The sequence below is a fragment of the Mustela putorius genome, unplaced genomic scaffold (assembly GCF_011764305.1).
Source record: "Mustela putorius furo isolate JIRA1106 unplaced genomic scaffold, ASM1176430v1.1 tig00000596_pilon_pilon_pilon, whole genome shotgun sequence".
Lineage (NCBI taxonomy): Eukaryota > Metazoa > Chordata > Mammalia > Carnivora > Mustelidae > Mustela > Mustela putorius.
The window spans coordinates 14,276,141-14,289,252 of NW_025421428.1; the positions used below are offsets into that span (position 1 = coordinate 14,276,141).

Genomic DNA, 13,112 nt, shown 5'->3' on the forward strand with positions numbered 1-13,112 from the left:
GCACCCCCACTCCCGCTGGGGTTTGGAAGGTCCCCTGACAGTCTTGGTGCTCTGGTCCCAGGCTGCCCGTGTCTGTTTCCCTCTTGGGCAGGGCTCTGGGCAGGCCTGGCCTGGGAAGGGAAAGGGCTCACATAGCTGAGGCTCCTCGTCGCCCCACTGAAGGGCAGGGGAAGGTTCTGGCGCCACCGGGGTCCCGGGGCTGGCCATGGGGGAGGGAGCCAGGAGGGCCAGTGGAACAGTGATGTCGTTGCCTGAACTGGTTTCCTCGTGGAGGGGCCTTTCCTTAAGGCCCGGCTCTCTCTGTGTCTTGCCTGGGGGCGTCCCAGGGTTGCTGGGCTGGGCTGGGAGCTGCGGGTCACCCCGACTGGCCGTGGGGTGCAGGAATGACGCCTGGCTGGGACACGCTGCACATTTGCTTGTCGCCAGGGGTGGGGGCAGAACAGGCAGGAAGCAGCTGTTCCTTCCCGCTCTCACCCCTGCGGGTCACGAGATCGTGCCCCGTGGCCCTGCACCAGCCCCAGGTTTGAGGGCGGGCATGGACGGCATGGCCCAGGGCCCGTCTGGAGGCCGTCGCCACGGTGGCTCATGGCGGAGCCCGGCTCTGCCCAACGTTCTCGGGCCACGGGTCCTGGATGGGGAAGGAGGTGCTTTGGCCCCTGGGCCTGCCTTGTGCGGGGCCAGGCCTGGGATCTGGGTCGCTGGGTGAGGAGTGCTGGCCTGACTCTCCTGGGGAAGCGCTGCCCCCAACAGGGCCCCGGCCTGGGGCCTCCACCTGGGCTGGAGTAGGGCCCGCGTCAGGGGGTGCTGGGCGCTCAGGAAGGCAGGGCCCCCCAGGACTGCTGTCTGTGCCAGGGAAGGCTGGGGGAGGGGGCTCCTTCCCCAGTGGCTGTCAGAGACCCAGCGGAGCCCTGGCTTCCTGGTCTGGGGTCCAGGAGCCCCCTCTGGGTGGTCTTGGAATCCAGGGAGGCTGACGAGGTTCCTGGGGTGCCTCCTGCCAACGGAGCCCCACACTGAGCCTGGCTTGGGCCCACGGCTCCCTTTGGGAAGCACCTTCTCTCCCCGGCTCTGCTCGGATCTTATCTGATAGGAGAGGGTGGGCCTTTTGGTGTCAGACTTGACTTTCCCAAGTGCCTTGCCGTCTGACTCATCAAATTCACGTAGTGACTGTTCTGCTGATTTGTTTATCAGCTAACGATTCTGGAACTTTCTCTGGGTCAGGCACCTGGTCCCAGAACTATAAAGGAACTTGGAGATCCTGTTTAATGTTCTTATTTCACAAATGGGGAAACTGAGGCGGGTGGCTGCCTCTCTGCTGCCCGCGTCCCCTCCTGGACACTGCCCTCGGTCCCATGACCAGCTCTAGCTGAGGGCTGCTATGTGCAGAGGCGAGTTTGAGGACCTGTCCCACTGTCCTGTGCATCGCACCCTGTCCCCATCTCCCCGCTCGGTCCAGCCCCGTCCGTCAGATGTGCAAGCTGGCGGGCGCGGGTGACACCCAGGCCTGAGGGCACGGGGGTTCCCAGGGACTGAATGCTCCCAGCGCCGTCCCTCAGCGACTCTGTGCCCTCCGCGGTGGTGCCGTCCTCTGTTGGTAACGAGCTTTTTTGCTCTGTAATGTGTGTTTCCTGACTGCCGGGCAGGCGCCTAATGACTCTGATTAAATCAGAAATCAGAGGGACTCCAGAGGTTCCTTGCTTGGGAACAGGCCTGTGGCTCTCAGGGCTGCCCTCCATTGCTGGTGGACGGTTCTGGAGCAAGCACTTAGAGCCCGAGTGCCTTGGGTATCTCTGGGTCTGACCCATGTCAGGGACTCTGTTGCCGGTCTACAGACTGGAGAGAGCAGTGCCTGTCCTCTGCAGCGAGCACCCTCGGGAGCTGGGATGTTCCTGCTGCCTTGATGGGCTGGAGGCTCAGCTCCCGTGGGGTCAGCCCTCCACCATGTGGTCACTAGGCTTGCCAGCCCCCCTCCGACCCACTGGTGAGAGGCACTCCGGCTGTGGCCCTCTCCCGGCCCTGAGCTCGCCCCTGGCTTGCACCGCGTCTCCTGGCCTTTGTTCCACTTCTGTCGGTTGGGTTTGGAGGGGACAGGGCTCTGAAGGCTAAGCTGTGCATGTCTGTGCTGGAGTGCCACTGTCCCCCCCTGCCTTCAGTGGGTCTCCATCCCCCCTGGGCCAACCGTGCGTCTTCCAGCCCCTGCCCAGCCTGGAGCTGCAGTGCAGGTGCGGGCGTCCCCCAGCCCAGACCGCACCCACAGGGGCCTCTCGCTCCTTGCGCCTTTCTTGGACAGAGGTCTCTGCCTAGGACGGGGACCTCTCCTGGACCCCTTGCCCAAGTCGGGGCCCCCATTGGATGCTGCTGCAGCCCCTAGCATTCCTCCTTGTGTCCCAAACTCCATGATTCGGGTGGCTTGTCCCCACCTGACTGTGAGCCTGGAGAGGACAGGAGCCGAGGGGCCTCACGGCCACCGTGCGCCCGGCAGTCTCCGTGGGGCACGCTGCATGAACGCACGACGTAGTTCAAGGTGGCAGAGCCCCCTTGGAGCTTCTGGAGCATCTCCCCTAAGCCAGGTGCTGGGCTGGGCACGGAAGCACCTGAAGCCAGCTCCCCTGAGCAGGGAGACCGCGGGCCCCACCAGAGACTCAGGCTGTGCACCGGAGCCGAGCCCACCACTGCTTCCCGTGTGCCCCTCGTCGGCTGAGGCTGAGCCCGGCTGGAGGGGCTTGCCTCGCTTCACGGCGTGCCTGTGCCGCACCCTGCTGCCCTCCTGCACCAGGGTCTGCCTGCTGGAGCTCCGCAGGTGCAGCTGGCGTACCGCCCCCCCACCCCTTCCCTCCTGGGGTTTGGGTGCTCGTTTCTGCTGCTCTGCCCGGGGACACCCACCCTCCCAGGGGGCCCCATGTCTGGCAATGATGTAACCTGAGTGACGGCGGCAGCCCCGTGGGCAGCAGGACCTCCTCGCTCCCCCCACATGTGTAGCCAGGGCAGGGCTGCTCCCGAGGCACCCCCGACCCCACGGAGCCCACGGGCCGCCCAGCCACCCCTTCTCTGCCAGTGGGGAGGGGAGGAAGGCGTCCGTGTAGAGGGTCAGCTAATTTCACGCCTCGCTGGTCTCCCATCTGAGCGCCTTTCCCTGCTGGACCTGGGGTGGACCCGCATGCAGGCTCTCGCCCCTCACCCCTGCAGGGGCTCCTGTGTTTGCACAGCCCTTTGCTGCTGTCTGGCCTCTGGGACTTGCTGGCAGTGTTTCCAGGAGGGTCCCAGGTGGTGCGCGTGGCCAGAGGGCTGCATGACGTGGTGCCGAGGACGCCACCTGGAGCCCTGCGCCCGTGCGGGGCTGGGTTTTCCGTGCACATCCGCGCTCGGCTGATACTTTGGTGCAGCTGCCCGTGGTCTTTCTGCCGCCTGGAGCACCCCCATGTCCAGGGCAGCGCCCGCTCTCTCCGGCGCCGATGGCTGGGGGTGGGGGATGGCTTTCAGGCAGGTGCAGCCCTGTGACTTGTGAGTGGGCCTTGGGTCGCCTACTTCGTCCGCTCACCTTGTTTTAGCGGTGTGGGGAAAAGCCTTTCTTAAGAACTTTCCAGCTAGAAAAACCCCAGCTCATTCTGAGCGACGGTGGTTTCTCCTCCTCCCGCGCTCCTCCCGCCAGCTCTCTGGACCGCGCAGCGCTGTCGGGACTGATCGCGTCTTCCCTCTAAGTCTCCGGCTCAATGAAGACATCTCGTCGAGCCGAGCTTCCAAGCTCCGCAGCATCTTGTTTGTGAGATCCGGGTGTCCGGGGACAGGGTGCGGAGGCCCTGAGGGTGGGCAGGGCAGAAGGCTGGGCGAGCGTCCCGCGTGTGGGCGCCGGGAACCGCAGCTCATCGGCTAAGAGGCTCCAGGAAAGGCCGGGGTTGGTGTCTTTGTTGACGGTAATGATGGCAGCCCCGTCATGGGTCCCAACTGTTTACAGCTTGGAAGCTGAGGCCTGCCTGGCCTTGGCCTCCCCTGAGCCCTCTAGGTGGCTTCTTGCTGGAGGTGACCTGGGCTGGGGTCTGCCAGGCAGGGGCAGGGAAGGCCGTAGGGTGCTCTGGGAGTTTGGGTGAGACCATCTATGGGACTGTGCTTTGCCCAGGTATGCCTGTGGTGACCTTGGGGCTGTCTGGGACCCAGCTGTGGGGGGCTCTCCCCTGGTGCTGGCCGGTCAGGGGAGAGGAGCTGGGCGTGTGGGCTCCGAGTCCCCAAGGTGGGGCCAGCCTCTTGGCCCTGCTGGTGGTCTTGGCCTTTTGAACATTATAGATGAGGGTGTCCATCCCTAGCCTTCTGCCTACCCTGCCTCTCACATAGGAGACAGTCTCGAGAGGGCTGCGCCCTGTCCCCGTCCCCCTGTGTGTGAGAGCTGTGCAGGTCAGGGTGGGGAACGTAGCTGGGGTCAGGCTGCTGGCTGTGCACCAGGCCTTGTGAAAGCATTTGTGGGGTCGTCTCGGGAGCCCCTCTTAAGGGTAAAGAGATGGAGACTCAGCGCCACACCGTAGCAGCGCGCCCTCCCCTGCTGGAAGCCCCTGCGTCTGTCCGCTGCTTCCTCTGGGGGCCATTGGTGCCCAGGTGGGTGAGCCGAGGAGCCCAAGTCCTGGGCGCCCCTAGAGCGCAAGCAAAACCTCTCCGGGTGGACAGAACTTGGCAGGTCCACTTGCTCCCAAGAAAAGCAGCTGCGGGAGACCTAAGTGGTCTTGGCTTCTCTGCGGCTCTGCACGCGCCAGCCTCCGTGCCGGGTTTGGGTGCCGTGTGCGGCTGGGCCCACAGCCGTAGCCGTTGCTCGCGGGGTGAGGCGGGCGCCAGGCCCGGCAGCCCGGGTTGTGCGCGGACTGGGTCCTCACCATTGCTCAGTGGCACAGTTGGACCAGTTTTACGTCTGTCCTTGGTGGCTGCAAACCCTGGCCAGGGTGGCTCCAAGGGGCCAGGCTGACTGAAGGAGGGGCGCTTGACTGCAGGAAGGGCAGGTGCGTCGGGCAGAAAGCACCCCCTCCCCGTCATCCTGCCCAGCTCAGGCCCAGTTTGTGAGAAGGGTCCTGTGTGGGATGGGGGGCTGGGCCCGCCATGGAGGTGCGCATGGAGGCCCAGCGATGAAGCTGGGCCCTCTGCGAGTTGGAGGGCCGGGCGGGTGAGTTCTAGGAGCGCTGTCTGTCTCAGCTGGGGCCTTAAGACCCCGGGGCTCTTGTCTGGAGTCTGCTTGCACCTGTTTCTGGAGGGGTTGGGGTTGACGCGTCCCCAGTGTCTCAGCCCAGCCCCCAGGGGTTTTGGTGGCGGCCTTGGAAGAGGTGTCTTGCCAGTCCCAGAGGGACGCTGAGGCTCAGAGATGCCGGGGCCCCAGTGGGGGTGCCGTGGTCCGGGGTGGGGGTGTCTCCATCTGCGCCATCTGGGTGGTCTCCGACGTGTGGGTGGGGGAGCGGCCTCTCCTCTCCCACAGCATGGCTCGCCGCCCCTCCCCGGGCCACGGGCCTTGGCACTGGCTCAGGAATCCCACATCACCTCGGGCCGCGTCCAGCTTGCTCAGCGGGTGCGGGGCTGCCCCCTCCGGCACCGGCCGCGTCTGGAACCCATTACCTCGGGGTGTCGGCAGCAGAGTAGCTGCCCGCCGCGGGCTCCCGGGCTCCCACTGCTGCTGCCCCCTGCCCTGGTCCCCTCAGACGGGGGAGGCCAGGAGAGGCCGGCCGGGGGCCTGCGTGGCGGTGGGAGGCTGGGAGAAGCCGGGTGGGGCCAGAGAATGTCTCTGGCTGGCCTGGTCTCCAGCTTCCAGAAGCACCACCTGGAAGTTGAGTGTCGGGGTCTGAAGGGCTCGAGGGGCTGCTCCCAGCGTGGGAACCAAGGAGACCCAGAAAGGCGGGTCCCTTGCCTGAGGCTGGGCAGTGCGCTGCGGCCCAGGACTGACCCTGGCCTCCTGGTTGCGCACTCCTGCAGCGCCCCGGGGGCTGTGGTCCTGGGAGGGGTGGCCAGAGGCGCGGCCTTGGGGCTCGGGCCTCGGGAGTCTGGTGGCACCGAGCGGTCCAGGACCAGCCGCCTGGAGACGGGGCATGAACCGGGGCAGGCTCTCAGCCCTCGGCACGCGGGGAGCGTGTGGTGGGCTTCTGTCGCTGGGGCCTTTGCGGGGTGTCCCGGCCATTGAGGTTGCCTCGGACTCTGCCTTCAGGCCTTCACTTGCCCTCCAGGGCGGCGCATGTATGGGGACTCTGCGCCCACCGAGGGGCACAGCCGTCCTTGGCACCTGCAGGTGGAGAGCGCCGAGGGGCGGCCGCGCGGTCCTCTCCCTCACCAGGTATTTCCTGAGGACCTGCCCCGCCTGTCCCCGGCAGCCACGCTGGCTCCCGGGCCCTGGCTCTGCCCGCAGCTTGCGCCGACCCTGCGGGCGCTGCTCATGAAGCTGATGGCCCCGGGCTCCTGACCGCAGTCGATGGGCTCGGCCTTGCTGGAGAGAGTCCGCGAGAAGACGCTCCCGCCTGCTTGGTGGGGTTCAGTGTTAAACAGCAGCGAACGCTCTGCGCGTCTCGGAGCCATCTCTGCCCTCCCGGCACTGCCACGGCGTGATTGTGCTCCAGGCCCGGGACCCCAGCTGGGGTCCCCGGGAGTGCAGCGGCTGCGGATCTGGGGCCTCCCCGGGCCCTGGGGCTCCTCCCGCTGTCTGAGGGGTGAAGCGGGGGCTTCCCCAGCCTGAGCCGAGGGGTCCGGGGCTTGAGGGCGCTCCAGGCCCTCGTCCTGGGGAACAACAGCCTGCAGAAGGTAAACAGCATGGGAGTGGGCGCATGAAAGCTCCCGTCTCTTCCGGGGCCCTCTGAGCAAGCCCCGGTCCCCGAGTGGGCCTGCTGCTGGTGAGGGTGGACATGCTGGGTGTGCGGCCCTGCTCCCAGTCCTGGCTCCCTCAGTGCCTGGTGTCCCCACAGGCTCAGGAGAGGGCTGGTCAGGGATTGACCGAAAGGACAGCAGCTGCTCTCGCTCTGGCTGTCCCAGGGCTCTGGCGAGGATGCCCCCGAGGGCCTAGGGTTTCCGTCCCTGGGCCAGACAGCCTCGGCCATGTGGGAGAGATTCTCCCCGTGGAGTGAAAAGATACGGGCAGTGGAAGTTTCTGGAGAGCTGGCTGGCCTGCTTTGAGTGAGAGATGGGGTGTGCCGTTCTGAGGGGGTGCACACGTGTGTGCGTGTGAGTGTGCACGCGTGTGGGAGTGTGAGAGCCTTTTGGGCCCTTTTGTCCCTGCTGGTTCCCTGGGCAGGGTCTCCTTGCCCCCAGGGGCTGCCCAGGTTTGCGAGTCCTGGGCCTGCCTCGGGATTCTACCTGGGTGGCTTCACCTCGGGCCAGGCAGGCACGTGTCCCCCAGCTGCCCCACCGTCTCCTGCAGCCTTGGGGTTCAGAGGTGGGAGGATGCGGGGGGTGGGTAGAGTCGGGAGGCCCCCTCCTAGCACCTGAGAGCTGGCCTGCATCGCGTGCACGTGGCCACGCTGACACATGCACGTGACCTCGCGTCAGACCCCCGGCCCAGGCAGTGAGCGGGGGTCCTGCTGTGCCTCACAGTACCAGGCAGAGTCCTCTTCCCTCTCAAGTGTCGGACCCTCCTTGGGCTGAAGATGTGGCGGGGTTCTGGGCACATGGTGGTCGGGGGCAGCTCATGGGCGGACTCCCTACGACCCAGCCTGGGTGTGGCTCTCGGTCTCCTGACGAGGGGACAGGCAGGAGGACCACTTGTCCTTGCCAGGTGTCTTAGGGGGGCCTTCAAGGGCCATGCGGGGTGACGGTTTGGATGTCCTCACACCCAAGCTTGAACCCTGGCTTCAGGGCCTCCTGGTGGAGCCCACTCCATGCCCTGCAGGCGCCCGTGGTCGGCTGCTCCTGCTGCCCGGGGCGCCGGGCCCTAGAACCACCGGGGGTCTCCCTGCCTCTCCAGCCCCAGTTCCCTTCCTTACCCGTGTGCGGGTTCACCCTCTATCTCCCCCGGCGGGCTCTCTGCTGTGTCCCCACATCTGCTGTGAGAAGGCGGGCCGGTTTGTGCCCGTGGCCCCCCCCCCCCGCTCCGTTGGCGCGGCCTGGCTGCACAGAGCCTCTTGGGCTCTCAGAGCTCCCGGTACAGGGTGACGGCCGAGTCATCTTTCTCCGTCACCCCGAGCTGTCCCCAGCAGTCAGCAGCTGGCTGTCGTGCTGAACTCTGGGGTGGGGGCGGCTGGAGCGTGGCCCCCGGGGGCCCGTGGTGTGGGAGCGTCCCCGGTGAGGCTGCTGGGTGGCTGGGCCCTGGGGGCCTTGTGTGCAGCAGCAGAGCACGGACCCCGGGGGGTGAGCCGGAGGGAGCCCTGCTGCCCCTAGGCCACACGTGCTGGGGAGGTGGCAGTCGGGTAGCTGGCCGAGGGGGTGCCGCGGTCGTGGATGGAGGCGGTGCTGGCGGTGTGTCCCGTCTGTTAGCTCATTTGGGAAGACGCCCAAGGGCCTGGGGTGAGGCTGTAGCAAGCAGACTGGGTGGTTGCCCGCGCCGGGAACCTTCGCCACAGGAGCTGGAGATAGCGCCGGGTGGGGGCGTCGGTTGGCTCTGGGGTTCCTGGCACGTCCTGGGGTCGCCAGGTGGTAGGCCCCTGGGCGGATAGGCCGACAGTCCCTGTTCCCAGAGATCTGCTTCTGACGCTGACCTGCCACCCCCCGCAGACCCCCACCCCAGCGAGAACTCTTCCACTGCTGGCCCTGTGGAGGGGCGTGAGGTCGGAGTGGGGTGCCGGCTGCTCTGCTCCTTCAGTTGAGGCCTTGGCTGAGTCCCTTGTTCTCATGGGGCCACTGTGTCCCCTTTTGTGGGGGTGGGACTGTCCTGAGAGCACAGCGGGACCATGTTCCTGGAGCATGGGGTCCCCCGGAGTGGCAGCTGTTGTCCTTGGTCCTGCTCTTGGTTTTGCTTTAGGTTGAGCACAGGCGCGTTGGCCGCAGGTTGGCCCCAGGCATGTGGGGCGGGTGTGTGTGGACGTGTGAACAGTGAGGCGAGCCCACGCGGGCAGGGTGCCCCAGGGCGGCGGTCTGTGGGCGAGTTCCACCGAGAACTCTTGTCCTGGTGTCCTGGCCGTGGCGCGCAGGCCTGGAGCAGAGCCGGGCGGCTGATTTTAGGCCTGGTACTCCCTGGCTCACTGGGCCTGTAGCCCGGCCCTGGGGTGTGGGAAACGGGCTTTGAAGGTGTGGCCTTTGTACCTTTGAAATGATCTGACCCTTGTCTCTGTGTGTCCCTGAGGGCAGGGGACATCACCGAATTGGACAGAAAGGGGAGCTGAGAGCCCTGTCCCCGAGGCCAGCTCCCCTGACCACCCCCCTGCGATGTGGCATGGCGCGGGGGTAGGCAGGCAGACCGGAGGGCTGTGGCCCTTTCCTGGGTGCCGCTGCGTGTCGAAACCAGTTGCTGACGCGGCCCGTGGTGTTGAAATCCAAGTGCTCTTGGGTTTCCCAACATCCTGCTGGCCCGTCATAGGACCCAGCGTTAGGAGCCGGGTGCCAGGACCAGCCTAGGGCCCCTGTCTGGGTGCCTGTCTCCCTGCTCCCTCCCTGGGGAGATGGGGAGAGACCGCTATCCCCAGACTGCTGTCCAGGCTGATAGTGGCGTGTGTGGCATTAGGACGGGGTGACACAAGCCTAAGCCCTCACAGTCCTTGTGACCTGCTCATTTTCGGTACATCACTTGGCTTCGGAGTAGAGGGGAGTAGCATTGGAACCCGGGGCCTGGAGTCAGTGCCGTTGCTGCCCTCGGGGCAGGAAGGATCAGGGAGGCGAAAGGAAGAGCCAGGTCAGGCCCGGGGACGTGGCGCCGTGAGCGTGCTCCATCTGCGCCCTCTGACAGGCTGTCCCGGTTCAGCGTGGGCCCCTCTCGGGGCTGACCCCCTTGTGAGGAAGACCTGGGGGTGGGGGCGTTCCTCGGGCTTCGCCTGGAGCAGGGCCTGGTGCCTGGACCGCCCTGCCTGAGGACAGACGGCCACCACAGCTGTAGTCTCCGCTCACCCTCTGGGCTCCAGGCCTGTGGCCTTGGGGGAGCAAGCAGTCTCCCTGAAACCACCGGCGTGCGGGTTGACCTGCTGGCGTCACACAGTGGGCTGCTGGACGGCGGAGGCCACTGTCTCTGGGATCCTTCCAGGTCAGATGCGGCGGGGGGACGCAGTCCAGCAGGAGGCCGTGCTCCTGGGAGCACCACTGAGCTCTGCTGCGCTGGACAAGGCCACCTCGGGCAAGTGGCCCAGGAAGCCCGAGGGTGCTGTGCCAGCCCGGGGCCTGGAGCTGGTTGAGAACACCTCTCGTGCCCGTTCTGTGGGTGAAGGGAGCAGAACAGGTGCCCACGGGACAGCGAGCCCCCCCACTGTGGGGCAGGGGGTGCTGGGCTTCTAGGAACCTGTGGTCAGGCTTCACCCTGGCTGTGGCGTCTGACTGTCGCTTGTCAGCAGGGGAGGAGCCCTGGAGACTGTCTCTTACTGAGGAGGAAGCAGGTGCCCAGAGAGGACGAGGGGCTGGGCCTGGGCCACATGGCGAGGCAACCGCCACGCCGGGGGCCTTGGAGAAGGGGGCATCGGGAGAGGTGGAAGTCCCTGGTGAGGTGGGAGTCTCCGTGGTTGGGGTGGGGAGGGTGCTGTGGGTTCCACTCGGGCAGGAACCCGTGAGCCCCCACCGCGTGTGCCGGGTCGGGTCGTGGTCGATGCCTTCCGTTCCCGCCGCCGCAGGCCCACGGGGCGCCGGGCCCCTGCTCAGCCCATCCCACGCCCCAGGTACGTCCTCATGCAACTGTGTCTGGAGGGTCAATCCGCCCATCTCCCTGGTGTTCTCACACTGTAGCCCAGAGAGGTGATGTCGTTTCCTGAGGTCTTGGGCCACGAGGCGGTGAGACTGGCCCTGGGCCCTGGTCTGGGTGCCTCCTGCTGCCAGGGGTCCCCTGCGTCCCTCTGCCGCGGCGGACGTCTGTCCCGTGCTCACGGGGTGCAGGAGTTGTTCTGGGGGGATGTAGGCAGCTACCGTGTTGCAGCTGCAGGAAGATGAAGGTGCCTGTTACGGGAAGCCCTGCCCGACGTCCGCTCGAGGGCAGCGTGCCTTTCCTCCTGCTGTGCGTCGGGGGCTGACAGCTGCGGGCTCCTGCAAGTCTCTCTGTCTGACTTCGGGCGGCACATCCCTGGGCAGGGCCTGGCCTTGTTGATCCTCCTGTTCCTGGCGTGGGGGCAGTGCCGAAGCAGGTGTGACGCACGGAGGGAGCCGGAGCCTCTCTGAGGACAGGGCTCTCAGCCCCAGCAGGGCAGATGCCTGCGGGCCTGCCTGGCCTGGAGCTGGAGTCGGAGCCGGGAACGGAGCCGCCTGCTGGCTGAGGGCCACCTGCCGCTCACACCTTGGGGACAGATGAGGAAAGGCCGGCTTCGCGGTGCCCCGTCCACTTCCCCTGCCTCCTCCTGGCCACCTTCTTCATAGGCGATGGAGTTTCTGCTCAGAGCGCTGGTTTACCTGCTGGGTTTACACAGCACTGGGGTCTCTGTAGAAGTCAGTGCTTGGTGGCCGGCTCTTAAGGACCATGGTGAGTCCTGCACCGGCCCATTCCCACCTTTCCTACCTGCCCCCCGCCCGCCCCGGGGCTGGGCCAAAATTTAGTAAGTTTTTACGTGGGACCCCTGTATGCCAGGTGCTAGGCTAGGCTCCAGGCCAGGACCTAAGGGTGCCTGATGGACCACTGGGGGCTCCTACCCGCAGAAGCCCCCGGACTTTAGCAGCCTCAGACAGGCCAGCTTGGGGCCCTCTTGGGGGTATGTGGTGGAAGAGGCCTTACTGTGGCTGGGAGGATCAGGAGGGCATCCTAGAGGAGGTGTTTAAGTTGGTTTGGAGTGAGCCAGAAGACACGCAGGGGAAGTTTCAGCCCAGGGAACAGCCTGTCCAAGCCTAGAGGCCCGAGAGCTGGCGTGTTCCTGGAAGTGACCTGGTTTCCAAGGCTGGGGGTGGAGAGTGGGCCAGCCCGGCGAACACGGCGGGAGGCGGCCACCGTGGCCGTGGTCGGCCCAGGCCCAGGAGGAAACCTTCCCACCCCCAGAGTCGCAGTGGCTTCTGGGTGCTCGCTGGGCTGGCACAGTCAGGGTCTGGGCAAGGGGGCACTTCCTGGAGGGAGACTGGGGGGTCCCCTGGGGGGACCTTGGCCCTTTCTGGAGTTGTAGGGTGCTGGGGGCATTGGTTCTGGGGCCCCAGTCCAGAGTAAACCCGGGTTCACGTCCAGGTCAGTCCAGGGACCGTTCAGATGGGCTGGCGTTCAAGTTCCCCAAGCAGCCTCTCGTCGAGGCCAGGCCCCTCCTCTTACAGCTGAGCGCATGGGTTGGGAGCAGAGGGGTGGGTAGGGGGCGCTGGGCAGGGAGCTCCTGGCCCCCCAGGGCTCCTGCCGACTCACTTGGGGGGAGGTTGGAGGGGCTCTGTGGGTGGGCAGAGTTTAGGAGAAAATCCTGTCTGCATTGGCGTGGAGGGGCCTTTTGGTGGGGTGGTTTGTACACAGGGCTGACTGAGGTTCTGTGACGTGCCCCCCAAAACACCCCAACCGACCCCCTGTAGCTCTGTCATCAAAGCCAAAGAAAGTGAAAGCCGGCCGCCGCGTCAGAGCGCTGCCCTGCTCGAGATTTAGTTTCCGTCCGGGCTCTGCGTCCCCCGTCTCTCTGCTACTGCGTGTCTGTGTTGCGTTGGTCACAGCCTCCCGTCTGGGGGGGACGACCGGGCGCTGAGCACGGCCCCCCGGGCTGGTGAGTCGTGCAGACTGCCTCTGGGGACTAGGGGTGCGCTCAGCTGGAAGCGGGCAGCGGCCATGCGGCCAAGGCTGGGGCAGGGGCGGCAGGGAAGAGCGCGGGTGAGGGGGGCTGAGCTCCCGGGGGCGCCTGGCCACCACGGGTGTGGCCATATGGTGGTGGTGCGCAGGGCCCTGCACCAGGACTCCGGCCCCGCCCCCAGCCCGCCCCACGCCCCAGGCAGGCAGCACTGTCCTGTCTCCTAAGGTGGAGAAGGAAGAGGGAGCCTGCCCTGGGGGGTCTGTGGCCCCGAGGGCAGTGAGGGTACTGGCCGGTTGGTTTGCTTGGAGCCAGGCCCTGGGGTGCGTTCCCTGTCCCGAAGGAGCCGTTTTCCGGGTGGGGGCGCGC

At 66.5% G+C, this 13,112-nt stretch overlaps 1 protein-coding gene across 2 annotated transcripts in view; it reads left to right on the plus strand.

Moving 5' to 3' along the window:
- The window catches only part of RXRA (retinoid X receptor alpha), a 91,259-nt gene that overhangs the window by 32,936 nt on the left and 45,211 nt on the right, over positions 1 to 13,112 (plus strand). The window contains exon 1 of one of the 2 annotated variants that reach the window (XM_013058548.2): positions 10,631 to 10,733. The exons of the other annotated variant lie outside the window; for it this stretch is intronic. Within the exon in view, the coding sequence (XP_012914002.1) occupies positions 10,664 to 10,733 (70 nt within the window). The 5' untranslated portion in view covers positions 10,631 to 10,663. Of the gene's footprint in view, positions 1 to 10,630; positions 10,734 to 13,112 lie in introns of those variants that run through there. 2 annotated transcript variants of the gene reach the window in all.